The sequence below is a fragment of the Talpa europaea genome, assembly GCF_964194135.1.
Source record: "Talpa europaea genome assembly, chromosome: 10".
Lineage (NCBI taxonomy): Eukaryota > Metazoa > Chordata > Mammalia > Eulipotyphla > Talpidae > Talpa > Talpa europaea.
The window spans coordinates 102,726,803-102,744,237 of record NC_140077.1 but is presented as its reverse complement, the minus strand read 5'-3'; the positions used below and the strand labels follow the sequence as shown (position 1 = coordinate 102,744,237).

Genomic DNA, 17,435 nt, shown 5'->3' with positions numbered 1-17,435 from the left:
TACAATTTTGAACACCTTCATTTCTTTGAGAATGGAAGTTGAGATATTCAGAAGTTAAATCAATTTTTCCCCTGTCACCTAATTAGCCAGTGGCAGATTCAGGACTATAAATGATATTCTGATTTCTAATTACTTCCATAAATTATTAAAATTCACCACTGTAGGGAGCGAAATGAAAGGAAATGTCGTTTCAATGCATAATTCCTAGTTAGCAGCTGTAGCAGGCTAAGGACAGGGTGACAGAACTTCTGCCCTGGCTCCATAGTCCTCGGTGCAACTGTTTAGAACTTAAACCAATAAATAATATTTTCTAGAAAGAATAATTTATCACTGATATTGTTTGGAATTGTGGGTTCATGATTCATACTGCTTTTAAATTCTCTGCACACAGAATACTTGCTGTGAACGATTCTCACTGCCCTGAGCTTGCTATATCACCGGGGAATAGTAAATACTTATATCCATTTAAGTCCCAGTACAGTGTTGGTAGCTTAATGGCTGCTAATTAGTAGATGAGTTTGTAACTAGAAGAGATGCGAAGACAGGATGGACTTGGGGGTCAAATATGTATTTTGCCTCAGTGATAAAATGAATTTCTATCCTAGAGATATATGAGTTAAATTTTTGATTTAGGAGTTGCAAGACAATCCAAATCTGAGAGTGAGAACACACACACATGTAGGTAAGCTTATCATACTTTGTATCCTAACTCTATGCCAAATGTGTTCTTGGCATAGAATAGTTAAATGTCATTAAAAAGAAAAACTTGGCCTCTATTGACTATTTAACATTTTTAATGTAAAAGCAGAACTTGGCAAGTTAGCTGTTGTAGTTTGGCAGGAGGCTCACTTTTAGTAAACACACTATTCCCAACATAGATCACTCTAGAGTGTACAGAGGTTCAGTTTCTGAACCAGTTGAAATAAAAGCCAAGCTCAGAGTGCACAGGGGTGACTGATTGGCTGGTGCTGGGCAAGCAAGACCCATAAAAGGCAGCTGGGGAACCTCTGAGCAGATTCACGAAATCAACCAAGAAGCCTCAAACCTCAGTGCTTCTCAGATAGTTCTTTCCATCATGAGTGGGTGCCCATTTTTGGGAAATAATTTAGGGTGAGTATTTATTCACTTGTTTAATAATCTCTTCTTAAGAAAATTAGCAGTAAGATAATTTATCATTTATATTATTAGGGAACTGTGTGTTCTCAAGATCTATATCTTTCTCCTCAATTATTTAATCTGCAGATATGCTTTTAAAAAAGTATCTACAGAAGGAAGTGAAGAGGACAATGCACAAACCGGAGTGAACAAAGCCAGCAAAGGAGGACTTATCTATGGGAACTATCTGCATGTAAGTGGCAGGGTCTTATGGTGTTTAAATTCCCTGGTTAGGTGCTAAATTTTGCTGAGTGATATTTGCATGCTTTTGCTTCTTTCTTTCTTTCTTTCTTTTTTTTCTGTCACCAAATAGTTTTCTAGGTTTAAGGACATTGTTATTTATGCAAATGTGTATTTTTTAGAATTTTGTTAGAAAAACTTGAGACTCCTGTGAAAAATCACCTCTGGCAGAGGGACAATAGAAGCAGAGTCTAGAACGTAGGCAGAAGAGTGGAGATGGTAAGACAAAGTGTAGATAATTGGACAGCATTGCACAACTTATATAAATAAGAATAGTCAATAAATCCCAGCTAGATGATGCAAGGGGAGTCAGGAAAATGGCTTTTAAATTTTTTGTTATGAAGTAGAAATGTTGAAGGCACATGCTGCTATGAAGTCATCAGCAAATAAAAGTTGGATATTAAAAATGAAGTAGCTAGAGATTATTCTGGGGTGAGGTTCAGCCTGTTTGTCTTCTATATTTCTTAAGCAGTGAAATGATGGCTTCATCAATGTGTTCCTGATGTGTTCAAATCAAAGATGAGCTGCTTAAAATCTTATTAGAATGGGCTTTGGGGGAGAAAAAAAGAACAAAAGATATACAGTTGAGCAGATAATCAAGTTTGTATCTACTCATTTCAAGAGATGGAGGGTTATGACTTTTCAAAGAGTACAATAACATTCATTATGATAGAAATCTACCAAACATAATTTCTTCTTAAAAGAACAAATATCATAAATTCAACTTACTCTTTATGACAAGTCTCATTAATTGTTTAAAAGAAAATTGAGAATTTGGGGATTTGCAGGACTTTTTTAGTACTGTATCCTACTTATTAAAGTTCAAAAAAAAAACCAAGTATTGTAATCTCTAATCAAGTCTTTTTTTTTTAGATCTTTGTAGTTTCATTGAGATGGACTTGACATAGAACGCATATATTATAAATAAATTGATTACCATGATAACATTGGCTAATAACTTTATCATATCACTTAATCACTATCTTTCTTCTTTGTGTGATAAAAAATAAACTTTGCTTTTAAGCAGCTATTAACTATAATACTGTTCATTAGATTCCCATAACTTATTCACCTTTTAACTAGAAGTTTACACAAAAATCATGCTTTTTATTTTTTGTTTAAAGTTGGAAAAAGTTTTGAATGCACAGGAACTTCAAAGTGAAATAAAAGGAAATAAAATCCATGATGAACATCTTTTTATTATAACTCATCAAGGTAAGCTGCATAAAAGTTTGTATGATAACTATTCCATAGATGTATCCCATCAATAATGAGGAAAGCTGAAATTCCTTTAACTATAAGAAAGTGAAAGATAAAACATTTCTTTGCTAGAAATGTTGAGAGTATCTTGCTGCCAGATAAATTCTCACAGGAACTCCCTCTGGGATTTTTAACAATCTCATTTTGTTACTTCACTGCTAATTGCATCAAATAGGACTTTTCTTTGTCCTAGGTCCAAGAAAGAATTCCATAGCTAGGAATTCACAAAGAATTTGCAAACTAAGCTGTGATAATTTTTCAATTTGGAACATTAAAGAACTATGACTTTACATAATCCTATGCAAATGTGATACTAACAGAGATGTAATTTTTTTCTGAAAAATATTTCCTTTTCAGACTTTGAACATCTGGAAAGTGGTTTTTAACACAGAGGTCCATAAATTTAGGAGTTTAAAAGGTCTCTGAGTTCTGAAATTTTATGCAAAATCTCATGAATCTTTATGAGGCCCGTGACCCCCAAATATAAGGAAGATTTACTGTTAAGATTGTTAGTGTCATAATATTGTTCTCTAAAGCCTAGTTACTCCTGCTAGTCAGTGCCCCGTTTCTAGATGTTTCTTTCCCAATCAGTACAAATGCTTACTTGTTTCACTGGCTAAAATGATACTAACTACCTTTTGAGGAAAAAAAAAAATTGAAGATGGAAAACAATGATTTCAATGTGCTGCTTCTCCTGTTATTATGTTTATAGGTTTTATTGCTGGTTTACACCAATACATGATCAATAAGGGAAGAAGCATGGCAGGGTAGCACAGATTCTGAATTTAGAAAATTACTTAGAATCTCATTTCTACCATTATAAACTGATTGACCTTGGTAAAGTTTCTTGACCAGTAATTTTATCCATTTCTCTGTAAAGTGGAGATACTTTTTGTATCTTTCCTTTCATGGAGTTCTTATGAAGATGGAAATAAGAGAATGTGCATTAAGCTCTTAGCTCATAATAAGCACACAGCATGGCAGCTGGCATGATTTGATAGGAAGACTTTTCTTCAATCCTGCAGTTATAACGTGTAGTCAATGTTGTGGGAGTAGCCATTCAAGTTAAACACAAAAATCAGATACATAAACTGGTCAAGAAATATTTGGTTTGCTCTTTATTTGAATATAAAAATTAGAACCTTATATATATTGGTTATAATTTTAATCCCTTAATTAGTAAGAAATGGAGCCTTTACCTACATCATAGCACCAAGTACAATACACTGGAAATCCCTAAGATTATTGATTTTCGGTCATCATCTAATGGTGACCCAATCTACTTAATTAATTTATTCATAAAATAATCGTCAGTGTTTATCTTGTGCCAAATGCTGTGCAAAAGTACTGAGGGAAATAGATGCATATGACAAAGCTTCAGATTATGCATGCTATTCTAAGCCCCTAAAAATCAAAGCTTTGTTATATTCATTAGGTGGGTGAGTACTGATTTCTTAATTGACATATAAAGCTGAGTGTCACTTTCAGGTCTGCATACCTCCAGCTTCCATATGGGAAGGTAAAATTTGGTTATGTGCAATATCCTTAAAGATATAAACATACATTTGTTGAGAGAAATCAATGTAATAATAATAATAATGAACATATTGCATACAGATAACATGCTAGGGACATTAAAACATTTAACAAGCTATTATAACATTTTTTTATTTTAAGATAACAGATTTCTATTTTAATGTGTTAACTTTGTTTACCCTATAATTATGATTAAAGAGTCTTAAAATTTTCCAATTGATAATGTTTTTCTCATTACAGCTTATGAACTGTGGTTTAAGCAAATCCTCTGGGAATTAGATTCTGTTCGAGAGATCTTTCAGAATGGACATGTGAGTTTTTATGTCACAATATTGGTCTCCTATTTTGGAGGAGAGAATGTAGAACATATTATTAATGAATAGTGATATCACTTAATGAAAAAAAAATATTGATATCACTTAATGAAAAAAAAAAATCCTTCCTTAGTGAAAAAGTTTAGTCATATTTTCCCAGTGCCATTGCCACTGAAAACTACAACTGCTTTATGGTTCCTTTCAAATTTTATTTTCAAACCCCCTGCTTAGAACTCAGAGATTTTTCTTTTGTCTTTAAAAATGTTGTCCATGATGGTAATTGTCAGGGCAGCTATTCTAGATCCTTCAATTAATAAGCAACAGAATTGTGTTTCTACTATATATTTGCTACAGGAGAATGGAAAAAAATAATGAGGAAAGTGAAATAGGAAGAGGAGGAAGGAAAAATAGTCAGCAGGAGAAAGGAAGAGAGAAAAGAGACAAGGGGGAGGAGGCTAGGGAGAAAAGGACAAAGATGATAGAGTAGAAGCAGCAAAGCTTCAGGTGAGGACAGAATCTGCAATGCACAACCCCACCTCTCACGCATCTTCAGGACATAGGACCCCACCTTAGAGCCACCACCTCTGTGCCCCTGCTCCATGCGAGGCTGGGGAGGAGGGATCCAGTACATGGTCTTCTTGCTGCACAGGTGGATACAATCCCATTGGCATCTTCAGTCCTCAGTAAAGAGCAGAAACCCCCATGTTTCCTTGACCTTCAGTCCTTGAAACAAAACAGAGACACTTGCTTTAAAATTTGTGGGTAGTGAGTTCCAAAATGTATCCCTAACTTGCTTCCTTATATTTTTTTTATTTTTTCCACTTTATTGAGATATAATTGACATATAACATTGAGCTAGCTTAAGGTGTACACATAATGACTTGCTATTTGTATATATATATATCAAAATTATTATCACACTAAGTTTGATTTACATCCACCATCTCATAGTTATAAGTTTTTTCACCATGATGACTTTTAAGATCTATAATCTCAGCAAATTTCAAAAATACAATACAATACAGTTAATTATAATCACTAAGCTGAGTGTTATAACCCCTGAACTGATTTATCATATAGCTGGAAGTTGGAAGTCTTGGTCCTGAACCAGAATTGATTGCTCAGTGTTTCATTTCTTGTTCTTCAGGTCAGGGATGAAAGGAATATGCTTAAGGTTGTTACGCGGATGCACCGAGTATCAGTGATTCTTAAGTTACTGGTTCAGCAGTTTACTGTTCTGGAAACAATGACACCCCTGGACTTCAATGACTTCAGGTGTGCATCTGTACCTTTGTAATAATGCAGTGAACTTTGTCTTCTCCTTTTGGTGGGTAAAAGAAGATGTGTGTTTGTGACACTGATGTTGGATTAGTGGTGTTACAGGGCGGGGAGAGGGGCACCCCAGAACTACCAAACCTGCCCCTTTTAAATAGGTTCTGCCATCCGCCGCATCAAGACAAAGCATACTCCAGTGCATAAGGCCTTCAATGGAAAGAACTTTAAAACAATTAGTGTGCAATACAAAAAAGGGGAAGAATAAAATTTCCAAATCAAGAACTTGAAGTTACCCATTTCCTCATGGGTAAATTCCCAGCCTAACAAAGTTGGCCCAAAGTTGGCCCACTGAGGTCTGAAGGCCTGCCAGAAGCCTAAGGCACCTTCTGGTGGGGGCCCATAAGAAAGGGGCAGAAGTGGCCCAGTGCATCTGGGATGGAAGGAGCAAATCAAGATAAAAGCTACCATTGTTATCCTCCCCATGGTCTCTCACCCACGTCTGTTTTAACCTGTCCAGGACGAAGGAGCAAGTGCAGCTTGTTCACATGTCTCTGCTCCATGTGCCTTCTCTGAGCCTCCTTCTAGCTCCCACCCTGCTTCCTTCTTCTGTCTCCTCCCAGCTTCTCCCCCCTGCTCAGCTCCACTCTTCCTCTGGTGGGACAGGGAACCAGGAACCTCTCCTTTCCCTGGGGACCACCCAGTTACAATGGGAAGGAAGTACTTTGGGTTCCTTCAAGAATAAACTCAACAAAAGCACTTTAATTGGCAATGCAAGTTCATTAAGAAAGAGGAGACACTTGCATAGATACAAGTCGACAAAGCCTGTGTTTTTAAAAGGGCAGGGTGGTCCTTTGTGGGATATCTTTGTGGAATTCCTTTCATTGGGGTGAGGTTGGTTTGCTGTAATGGCTGTTAGTCCTCTCTCTTCCCCCCTCCACAAATTCAGTTGCTGGTCTTGTGAAATTTGCATAACCAGTTTTAAGAACTACCTTAATCATTCTTCTCCACCTCCGGCTACTCCAGGAGGCTGGCATTCTAGGCCACAGAAGTTTAGGTGTTTGCTTTTCTTTTCAGGACATTCTCTTAGCAATCTGACATTCATGACTGCCACTATCTACTCCATAGGGACATAGAAAATGTTATTAAGTTTGTAACAAAATCAATTTTTCAAGTTCTCAGAATGCAGTGCACAGGAGGCACTTAGTGGTTAATCATGAGAAGCGAGTACAATCTGGTGGTTAGAGTTTCTTAATACATTTTTATTCTGGGGAAGTTTTATGTTGCAAAATGGATGGGATCCGACTGTACCATGAAGAGCCTGTCCTACCGATACTATCACTATAAACACTCAGGAGTCTTAATCACGAACATTTGATGTTATTAAACACATTTTATTCATCACTTTTACATGATAATATGCCAGTTGATTTCAATTCATCACTATGTGACTTGTTATTCCAAAAAACATTTTCAACAACTTTACAAAATGGCTAAAATGCCTGATACAACGCATGTAACAAATAAAAATTAAGAAAGAGGCGTAATAGTAAAAGAAACATGCAGCAAAAGTATCAGTATAAGTTATAGATTCAGTGATAAATTTTAGTTCTCCATTTTCAGGCAGCCAAACTCACATAATCTTCAGTAGAAACTTCTTTTCAAATCAAATATTGAGAAGAAATTTTCTTAGAACGATAGAAGCATTTAATATGTAACGGGCAGAGTTTGACAATCAAAAAAGGTAGAGCTCTTGTTTTGGATTTAAACATTGGAGTCTGAGGAAAAATTAGATGAAAGAAATTTATGAGGATACGAGAGAGTTTGGTGGTTGTGTGGGATGGGAGTAAAAGCATTTGCTGATCATGCTTTGTACAAGGCAGCATTCCATTCTATTTGATTTGTGGTGTCATTGGTGCTCATAAAATAAAAATAGTGAGATTAATAATAATATACAAGAATATAATTTTTAGGGGGAATTAAATAATAAAGACTCTTTCAGCACTATTGAATAAAAATACTGGTTAGTATCCATCTGTCTTTAATTTAGGAAAAAACTTAATACTCATGTGTACACACATGCATATCCATATGTATGCACAGATAGCTGCAAACAAATATAGATACACACATGGATGACATCCCACATGTTACACAGACACCCATCTATAAATTAATTGACCAACAGGGACAAAAATGCTTATTATTTTGGTCCAAATTCTAAGTTCAATGCTAGGCAGCTGTGTGCCTGTGTTCTTATCTCAGAGAGCAAAAACTGAGAAACTCTTGCAACAGTGATTTACAATGACAACCTAATTCTTCCTTTCTTTTCTCTCTCTCTCCCCCATTGACTCTCACAGAGATTACTTATCACCAGCATCAGGCTTCCAGAGTTTGCAGTTTCGACTCCTGGAAAACAAGATAGGTGTTCTTCAGAGTTTGAGAGTCCCTTACAACAGAAGACATTATCGTGATAACTTCAAAGGAGAAGATAATGAACTGCTTCTTAAATCTGAGCAGGAAAAAACACTTCTGCAACTGGTGGAGGTACTTGCTCAAGTGTCTTCCTAAAGTCTAATTCCTAGCAGTACATGCTGTTGGATTAGCTGGTGCTAGATCTGAGTTGAAAAGTTCCTATCAATGTTGGGTCTCTGTTGTAAATAAGAACAGATAGGATTTATAAAAATACTTCAACTTGTAAATTCAGCTAATTAAATAATTGAAGATATTAAGATCTCTTGAGAACTTCAGAAATACTTATATAATCAATAATTTGTTAATATTTAATAGCCTTTTTATCTTATTAAAACAATCCCTTTAAACATCCTAACTAAGCAACATTTAATTAGCTGATTTTAAACTGAGTGTAGTTAATTATTCATTGAGCTTTATATCTTTAAAACATTCCATAATTGGAAAGTTCCTCATTTAAGAATGTTTTCTCTTCATAGCTTAATTTCCTATGGGTTTAGACATAGCCACAAGGAATTATTCATTTATTTCTTCCTAACTAAATTATTAAATAAAGATTGTATAGTTTCAATTCCTTTGCAGAGGTTTTTCCTTTGAAAATTAAGCTTTCTTTAGAAAGAATGCTCTGCTTGTTACTGCCCTGGGTATTGTAACTGTGGATTTTGGTCAATATATCAATGCTATATAACATTTTATAAAAATAAAGAAACAGAGCTAATTTCAAAACCAAAAATAGGCTACACAAGAGCCCACATAGATGCATGAATTTGATTTTATTTCTAGATTTAAAAGTCTTGTAGGTTCTTAAAATAATTGGATAGTTAAATTCGAAGTTTTTAAGTGTACACTGTTTTTGCATTTAGAAGGGTTCATATCTTATGTGTCATTATTTCTTCAGTTCCTAAAACTTATTTTGAGAATAAATAAAAAGTCATTATTAAAACAATGTATGGATAGTTTCATAGATTTCTAGAACAAAAATGAAGAGAAAAATATTATAATAATATTGCCAAAGATGAAGAAAATGAAATATAACATCATTATTTTATAAATGAAGAAACTGAAGGAAAAGAAAATTTACACACAAAAAAAATATGGTATATGTTTGTCAAAATCATGAAAGTTTCTCATTGTAAGTCATAGTGTTAGTTACAAAGTATGTTATATACTTTAAATTTTATGCTATAGTCACCTAAAAAATATTCATTTAAGGCATGGCTGGAAAGAACCCCTGGGTTGGAGCCACAAGGATTTAACTTCTGGGGAAAGTTTGAAAAAAATATTGTCAAAGGCCTGGAAGAGGAATTCACAAGGATTGAGGTATTTATGATACCATGAAATAAAAGTTCATTGTAGAAGTATTGGGAATTTTAAGAATTCTCTATTTTTCCCTTTTCTTTTTTCTTACATTCTTTTTTCTTCATCAATGCATCTGTTTGGCAAGACAATTTATTTAATTTTATTTGAAAATTTCTTTCCATACAATCTTGTGCAACACAACCTCCACATTGAAGTGTTTCTCCTATAAGTTGAATTGTGGACTCTTAAAATAATTGGATAATTAGTTGAATTCAAAGTTGCTAGGTATACAACGTGAAGTCAGACACATACAATTGATCCTGGGCAGCTCACTGTTCTTCAAACAAGCTATCACCAAATCCTGTCAAGTTTGCCTTCTAAATGGCTCCAGGATATCTCTCTTCAATCAACCACCATCAACTAATTAATTGAGTCGTAAATAGAGCATACATTGGAGGCAGAAATTTAAGACATTCCTTAAATGAATGAATAGATAGCAAATGCATCAAAATATAAGGGTGGAGACTATTTAAGACATTATAATTATATAATATAAACTGAATATAAAATTAGAATATAAACTGAATATAGAATATAAACTGAATATTTTACTTACTGTATTAAACAATTGTCAAAAAATAGGTCCTTATTTGTTACTTGTAGTTTACCTCCTGTTTACTTCTGAGTATATTTCTCATGATATTTTTGATGAGAACAATTTGAGATGAGCAAATAATTTAAACTTAAATGAGAAGATAGAACCAGCGAGTGTGGAGAAGATCCCTTCTCATATGACATAATTTTCAAATGTAATGCTAGATGATCTGGTAAAAAAAAATTCCAAATACACTCTTTCTGCTCCTGGGGAGTCTCTCACAAGCAGTGTTTTCTGAAATAAGGGTCTGATCTCTCTCTCAGCAATATTAATGCAGTATTTTCTCTAAAGGCTAAAGAAGATTCAGAGGAAAAAGAGGAACAGATGGCTGAATTTCAGAAACAAAAAGAAGTGTTACTCTCCTTGTTTGATGAGAAACGCCATGAGCACCTCCTTAGTAAGGGTATGTACTTTATTGTAAAAATCCTATCTTTGCAACGAATAATGGGAGATATCAAGCCCTACCAGGGGAAAATAAAATTGAAATTCCATTCATAGAAACAGGAACTGAGTTCAGATGATCAACGATAAACCAATATTAACATTCAACACCTAGTTAATCTCAGAAACTTTCATAATAACAAACAAGGAATACCAAGATCAACTGAGAATGGTTTGTCACATAGTTCACAATTTAACAGGGAGAGAAATGGAGACAATCCATGTAGTGGTGAGTGCTGCAGCAGTGGTGGAGAGGGAGAATTTGCTGTTATGAGGTTAGGGTGTGAGGCAGCAGAGAAATTTCCCAAGCAGACCAGGGAAAGCACAAGCTTACATGTCTGGTGTAATTGATATTGAACAGTATAACCAATACATATGTCACTTTTTTCTTTATCATCTGAAATTGTTGTGTTCATTTTTATTTAGAAGTTTATAAATACTTATTTGTCATTTAGAAATAAACAGAAATAAAAGTTAATTTTATAAGCACAAGACATACAGTATATTCAATTAGTATTCAATTCTGTAAGTTTAAAGGCTGTAAGCTTGAGTTTTCTATCAAACCTCAGTAAAGAAGAGCAAAACCTGATTTTCTGCATCTGATAGAATAAAACTGTTCACTAGAGCACATATCTGATATCAGTTATAGAGATGGTGCTCCTTGCAGCCAAGTGATGTTAAGCAATTTAAATAATTTTAAGTGAATTAGAAAAAACTACTACTACATAAAGTGGAATGAATTTAATATTTTGAAAAGTAATCATGGGGCCTTCCTGGTGGCGCAGGGGTTTAAGTCTCAGCACTATGAAGCTATCACCAGCCACTGCAGTCAGAGTTCGATTCCCCAGCCAGGGAGCTAATCCACATGGCACAGCAGACCTCTCCTGTCTGGTCTGCTGCACCCCTCAGCAGTGTGTTTCAGTCAGTCTGCCTGTTCTGCTCCCCACTCTGTCTCTGGTGAAGCCTCTCATTCCCCACATCTCTGGCCTGCACCCCAGTTCTTGTATGAATAAATAAAATAAATATTTTTTTAAGATTTATTTATTTATTTATACAAGCTGTGGGTACAGTCAGAGGTGTGGGAGGGTGAGAGAATTGACCAGAGCCAGAGTGGGGAAGAGAACAGGCAAACTGACGAAGTACACTGCTGTGGGGAGCAGCGGGCATGGCAGGAGAGGTCTGCATGACATGTGGGACCCTTGCTCGGTGGCCAGGGATCCAACCGGCGCAGCAGAGGCTGCAGGCAGCTTCTCAGCCCAGTGCTCAACTGCTGCGCCACCAGGGGAGGCCCTAAATAAAATAAATCTTTAAGAAAAAAATTGAAAAGCAATCATACTATTTTATTTGAAATGTTTTATCATGCATATTTTTTCTAAATCAGTTTTTCCTAATTTGACCTTTAAAGGTTTTGAGAATTTAAATATACATACATGTGTAATTTGTCTTTACATATAGTTTGCATATATTTCATTTACCTTTTAAAATCCAATACTAAACTATTATAAGATTGTTTTCTATTGTGTAACAATATTTAATGTGATGCAAATTAATGAGCACCTAAATTACTTATTAAACTTGCTATATATTTGCAGGTGAAAGACGATTGTCATACAGAGCACTTCAGGGGGCCTTGATGATATATTTTTACAGGTAAAAGTAAATCAAAAGCAGAGAGGCTGAACATAATATTGAAGAGTGTATATAGATAATATAATAGAATAAAACTTATGAATTATAGTCATAGTTTAAAAAAGTCATTTTTTTTTGCAAGGAAACTAAGAAAATAATTGTGTTTCATGCAGTTTTTTTTTTTTTACTTTTTAATAGTAAAATCATCTCTGGGTGGGTGAAAAAATATATAAGCACAAACCAATATCCTTTTTAGTAAATTCTATAAGGTAAAATCTATCTTGGAAACTCACTCTTGGAATGTGTCTGTCATTGACTGAGGTGGTAGAATCATTCCTGTTTTATAAAAAGAAAAAAATAATAAAATAAAAACATATTGTAATCTACTTTTCTATTTATTTTGCAATTTCAAGTAAAATTATTTTCACTATCTCAAGCATCTGAGGTGTCCCTTAAGTTCATACTCTTTTGCTCAAGGTGTTCGTGAATTAGCTGTATCAGAACAGTGGGTATAGCATATCAGAAAAGAGTAAAAACACAAAAAACAAAGACTGTCTTCTGTATGTATTATTTGGACTTATTTAATTTTAAATCCTCTCTCATCTGTTTCTTGAGAATGGCAACACAAAAAATCTGACTTCCCCCCTAAACTATACTACTGTATGCCACTCAAGCAGACAATGTATTGAAGGTACTGAAGGATTAGATTTTTTTTAAGAGAAATAATACAGGGAGAAAATCAGTGATAGTCTTTGTTTTGTGTTTTAAAATCTATGCCTAGAAGCTTCTGACTATTAGCTGGGAAATCTGAGGTGGTGTATAAGTCTGCCTTTTAATGAGACTCTGTTAGGTAGACCGTGGCCTGTTAATTCATGTGCATTTCATGAAATATTCTAGATTCTGCAAATGCTGCGAGTGGTAGTATCCCCATTTTTTGAGATTAAGAAACTAAGCCTGAGGGAGTAATCCAGATTTGCCACAGTTTGTAAGAGAAGTTTATATTTGTTTCCAGGGCCAGCAGATTATAAAATTTATGTTCTGCCTAACACACTGGATTTGCATGAAAAGGTTTCTTCTTTTCATTTGTCCCTTAGGGAAGAGCCTAGATTCCAGGTCCCGTTTCAGTTGCTGACATCTCTCATGGACATCGACACCCTCATGACCAAATGGAGATGTAAGTCTTCCTGGCTCCCCACTCCTCTCCCCCGATTTGTCTCTTCACCCTTTTCTCCTTTTGTCCTCCTCCTCCCTCTCTTCCCCTTCTTTGTATGTGGGTGAGTTGCTTCTATAAAAATCAGCTTGACAATGACTTTCCCAGGACTGACTTATCCAGTAAACACCACAGGCCCAGTGCCTTGGCCTTTAAGAGGCCAAGAAAATGTTCTACTGGATAACCAGAAGGAAAAAAAAAAATGATATTATTAGGTCAAAGAAAATATTTTAAGATACACTAGTAACTTACTCACTTGGTGCTGATATAATTTTAAGATTTAATTTTGATAAATTTTTTTTAAAGATTTATTTATTTATACAAGCACTGGGTATAGTCAGAAGCATGGGAGGGTAAGAGGATTCACCAGAGCCAGAGCGGGGAACAGAACAGGTAGACTGACTAAGTACACTGCTGAGGGGAGCAGTGGGCAGCAGGAGAGGTCTGCGCACCATGTGGGACCCTCGCCCAGTGGCCGGGGATTGAACCAGCGCTGCAGAGGCTGCGGGCAGCTTCGCAACCCAGCACTCAACCGCTGTGCCACCGGGGAGAACCCCAATTTTTTTTTTAATGGAGGAAAAGGCCAAGTGTCCAGGGCTGGTGTAAATCCATGTGGCTCTGCTCCCCACTCTTGTGTTCAAGGCTAATTGTAATGATGGATGGATTCAAGTGCATGTAGCCTGAACCAAGTGTGGTGCCAGGCAACCTACTGGTCTCATGTGGCTCTTGCACATGCACCTTCCATATGGCCAAGTGATAAGGTGTGAGCCTTTTCTCAGAAGCAATAATCATTACCAATCTCTTGTATTTAGACCACTGTGGAAATAATGCCAGAAAAATATCCATGGAGTTAATTTGTGTGTTTGCTTAGATAACCACGTGTGCATGGTGCACAGAATGCTGGGCAGCAAGTCTGGCACCGGTGGGTCCTCAGGCTATCAGTACCTGCGCTCAACAGTGAGGTAAGATGGGAGAAGTTCACCAATGCCTTTGTTTCTCATTTATATGTACACTACCTAGAAAAAGTCATTTATACTTTGATCTACTGACAACACATTTGTAGTCAGATTATGATATAACTATTGTAAGCATTAGAGGTTAATATAAAAAAAAAATCCTTAGTTTTGGAAGTTTAGGCTTCTGGTCCTGTGATGAGAAGGTGGGGAGACCAATGGCTACATGACCTATGGGGACTCAAAAAGGTAAATCCATATAGAAACATTTCAACTGATTCTGGCTCAATTTTGGACTAGATTAGAACTGTTATTAATGACTAATGACTAGATGAATGACAAACTAAAAAAGTTTCTAGTTTCTTGATATAACTTTACCGCATACAACTACTCCCATCTTCTTCAGAGTACTTTTTTCATAGTGTTTACAGGAAAAAATGTCAACATTTATTAACACTTAAAATATGCCAGAGATTTTTCTAGGACATTGGTGTTCTTGTTTTATTTCATATGAACATCCACCAGCAAATGTCCACCCAGAACTACTCAGGGCCTCTCCCTCTCTGGTAAACAATATTTTATTGTCAGAGTCTAAGGGTTTGTTTTTGCTTGTTTGCTTTTTTTTTAACTTTATATTCTACAAATGAGTAAAATCATATGGTACTTGTCTTTCTCTTTCTAAATCACTTGGTATAATCCCTTCAAGGTCTATCTATGTTACTACAAATGGCGAAATCTCACCATTTTATGGTTGAGTGGTATTCCACTGTGTGTGTGTATGTGGCACATCTACTTTATTCACTCATCTGCCCTCTGTCTTTGAGCAATTGGGTTGTAGTGGGTAGCTAGCATAACAACATGGACTCTAGGTTTTAATCTGAACCAGCCTGGTAAAGATCAATGAAACACATAATGCTGTTTGTGGGCATAAAGTTTGGATATGAAATAAAAATTAGACAATCTTAATACCAATTCTACTTAATATAATATATAAAATAAGTACCACATTTGATATAACATGGAGTACTAATTATTAAGGCAAAATACTTTTGTCTGAGAAATGACACTTATTGATAGAAAATTTTAAATAATTCATGTCAATAAACCTGAAACATCTATATGTATTTTTTTTCCAGTGACCGGTACAAGGTATTTGTAGACTTATTTAATCTTTCAACATACCTGGTTCCCCGACATTGGATACCGAAGATGAACCCAATTATCCATAAGTTCCTTTATACAGCTGAATATTGTGACAGCTCTTACTTCAGTAGTGATGAATCAGATTAAAATCATGAAGAACATCAATTTTTCAATCTGTAGTTTTTGTAAATTTTCATGAATGCACAGTGTAATATATGTATATACATAGCTAAGCACCCAAGTGGTCTGATTGGATTCTGGAAATAATTTCACTAGCTCATTATTGTGATGACATAAAATAAAACATGACAATGAGAAATTAATTCAATGAAATGGTAGCATTGTATAGTGTTTTTCTATTAAAAACTCAAAGTTCTCTGGTACTTACCTTATTGTAACCATTTAACCTAATCATTATCTCATTGTTTCATACTTTGTAAACTATTTCAAAATGTTATGCAATAAAATGTATCTTTCTTTAGAAAGCCATATTCAATCAAAATTTTTAAGAATAATAAAAATTAGTCTTTTGTCATATATTGTTTTAGAAACATTGCTTGCGTTTATTTGAATTCTTTTTTTAAAAGATTTATTTATTTATGCATACAAGAGCTGGGGTTCAGGCCAGAGTTGTGGGGTTAAGAAGATTCACCAGAGACAGAGTGGGCAATAGCACAGGCAGACTGACCGAAGTACACTGCTGAGGGGAGCAGTGGGTGAGTCAGGAGAGGTTTGTTGTGCCATGTGGGTTGCTCCCTGGTCTACTGGGGATGGAACTTGTGCTGCAGAGGCTCTGGACAGCTTTGCAGGTGGCATCTTAACCCTTTGGACCTTTTTTTTTTTTTTTAATGCATTTCATTCATTCAAAGAATGGTTTATTAGGAAAATGGGGAAAAGAGAGGCTCCTGTGTAGTCACAGGCAGGGAGGAGAGCTGCCTCATTACAATTCTTGATGACTAATGCAAAAATCTCTCTGAAGCTGGCCTAGAGGGAATTTACCCTAGAAGTTCTCCATTAGTTCAGATAACTAAGAAAAGCTTTGGGAGCTCTGAGGCCCCAGAGGCGATCCAGTTCCTGGATTCTGTATTCCTGGCACAGCTTGAGGATTTGTGCCTTGTCTTTTACATAAGCTCTGGCTTTCTTCCTTTTTGTAGACCAGCTCCTTTCCTGGACTGAGTCTCTGCTTTCAGCACTTCTGGATTTGCAGAAGGCAAAAGTGCTCTTCCCCCAGCTCGAGGGCTTGTGGTCTGGGAGGGAGAGTCAATTTCAATGCTTAGCAGAATTAAGGCAGGAACAAGCAATAGTTCCCTCAAGGGAAAAATGTTCTTTCCAAAAGAAAGAAGATGTAAACTGCTTAAACAATTACCCAGTTCATTTTTAATAAAAGTAATTAAATTAAGAGTTCAGATCAGACAATGTTTTCTTCTTTTTCTAGCTCACCCTGGATATTGGTAATGCAGCTAAATTTTTGTTATAGTGGGAGGGAGGGTGAGCTCAAAATATTATCAAAGGAATCTAAAACATACATCAACTTTGACATAAAGTATCTTTACCAAGTGGCAAGTTAAGGAATTGAGCTATTCTTTGATCTTGATGTCAAGGGTTTTTTTTTTTGTTATTATAAGGCTCACTAAACTGTATATAATTAAACTGTATATAATTACTCACTAAACTGTATATAATTACTTTTGTCTATGTGGATTTTTTATTTGTGTGTATTTGTGTGCGTGTATGTATATGTATGCATGCTACCCAATGGTTAAGTTGAAAAAATACAGACAAGTAGCATCTAGTTAAAGGCAAAAAGTTTGAAATTAGCAAACTTGGGAACAAATTTTGGCTCTATTTTTGAACTA

General features: G+C 35.4%; 1 protein-coding gene across 1 annotated transcript; it reads left to right on the top strand.

Moving 5' to 3' along the window:
- Positions 1 to 1,075: 1,075 nt before the first annotated feature.
- On the top strand, positions 1,076 to 15,726 carry TDO2 (tryptophan 2,3-dioxygenase; the record flags this gene model as incomplete). Its single annotated transcript, XM_084246175.1, has 12 exons — positions 1,076 to 1,110; positions 1,243 to 1,348; positions 2,520 to 2,610; positions 4,432 to 4,502; positions 5,653 to 5,780; positions 8,138 to 8,324; positions 9,462 to 9,569; positions 10,495 to 10,606; positions 12,237 to 12,294; positions 13,368 to 13,447; positions 14,355 to 14,445; positions 15,573 to 15,726. 12 exons carry the CDS (start codon positions 1,076 to 1,078, stop codon positions 15,724 to 15,726), a joined length of 1,221 nt encoding a protein of 406 aa, XP_084102301.1.
- Between the last annotated feature and the right edge of the window lie 1,709 nt (positions 15,727 to 17,435).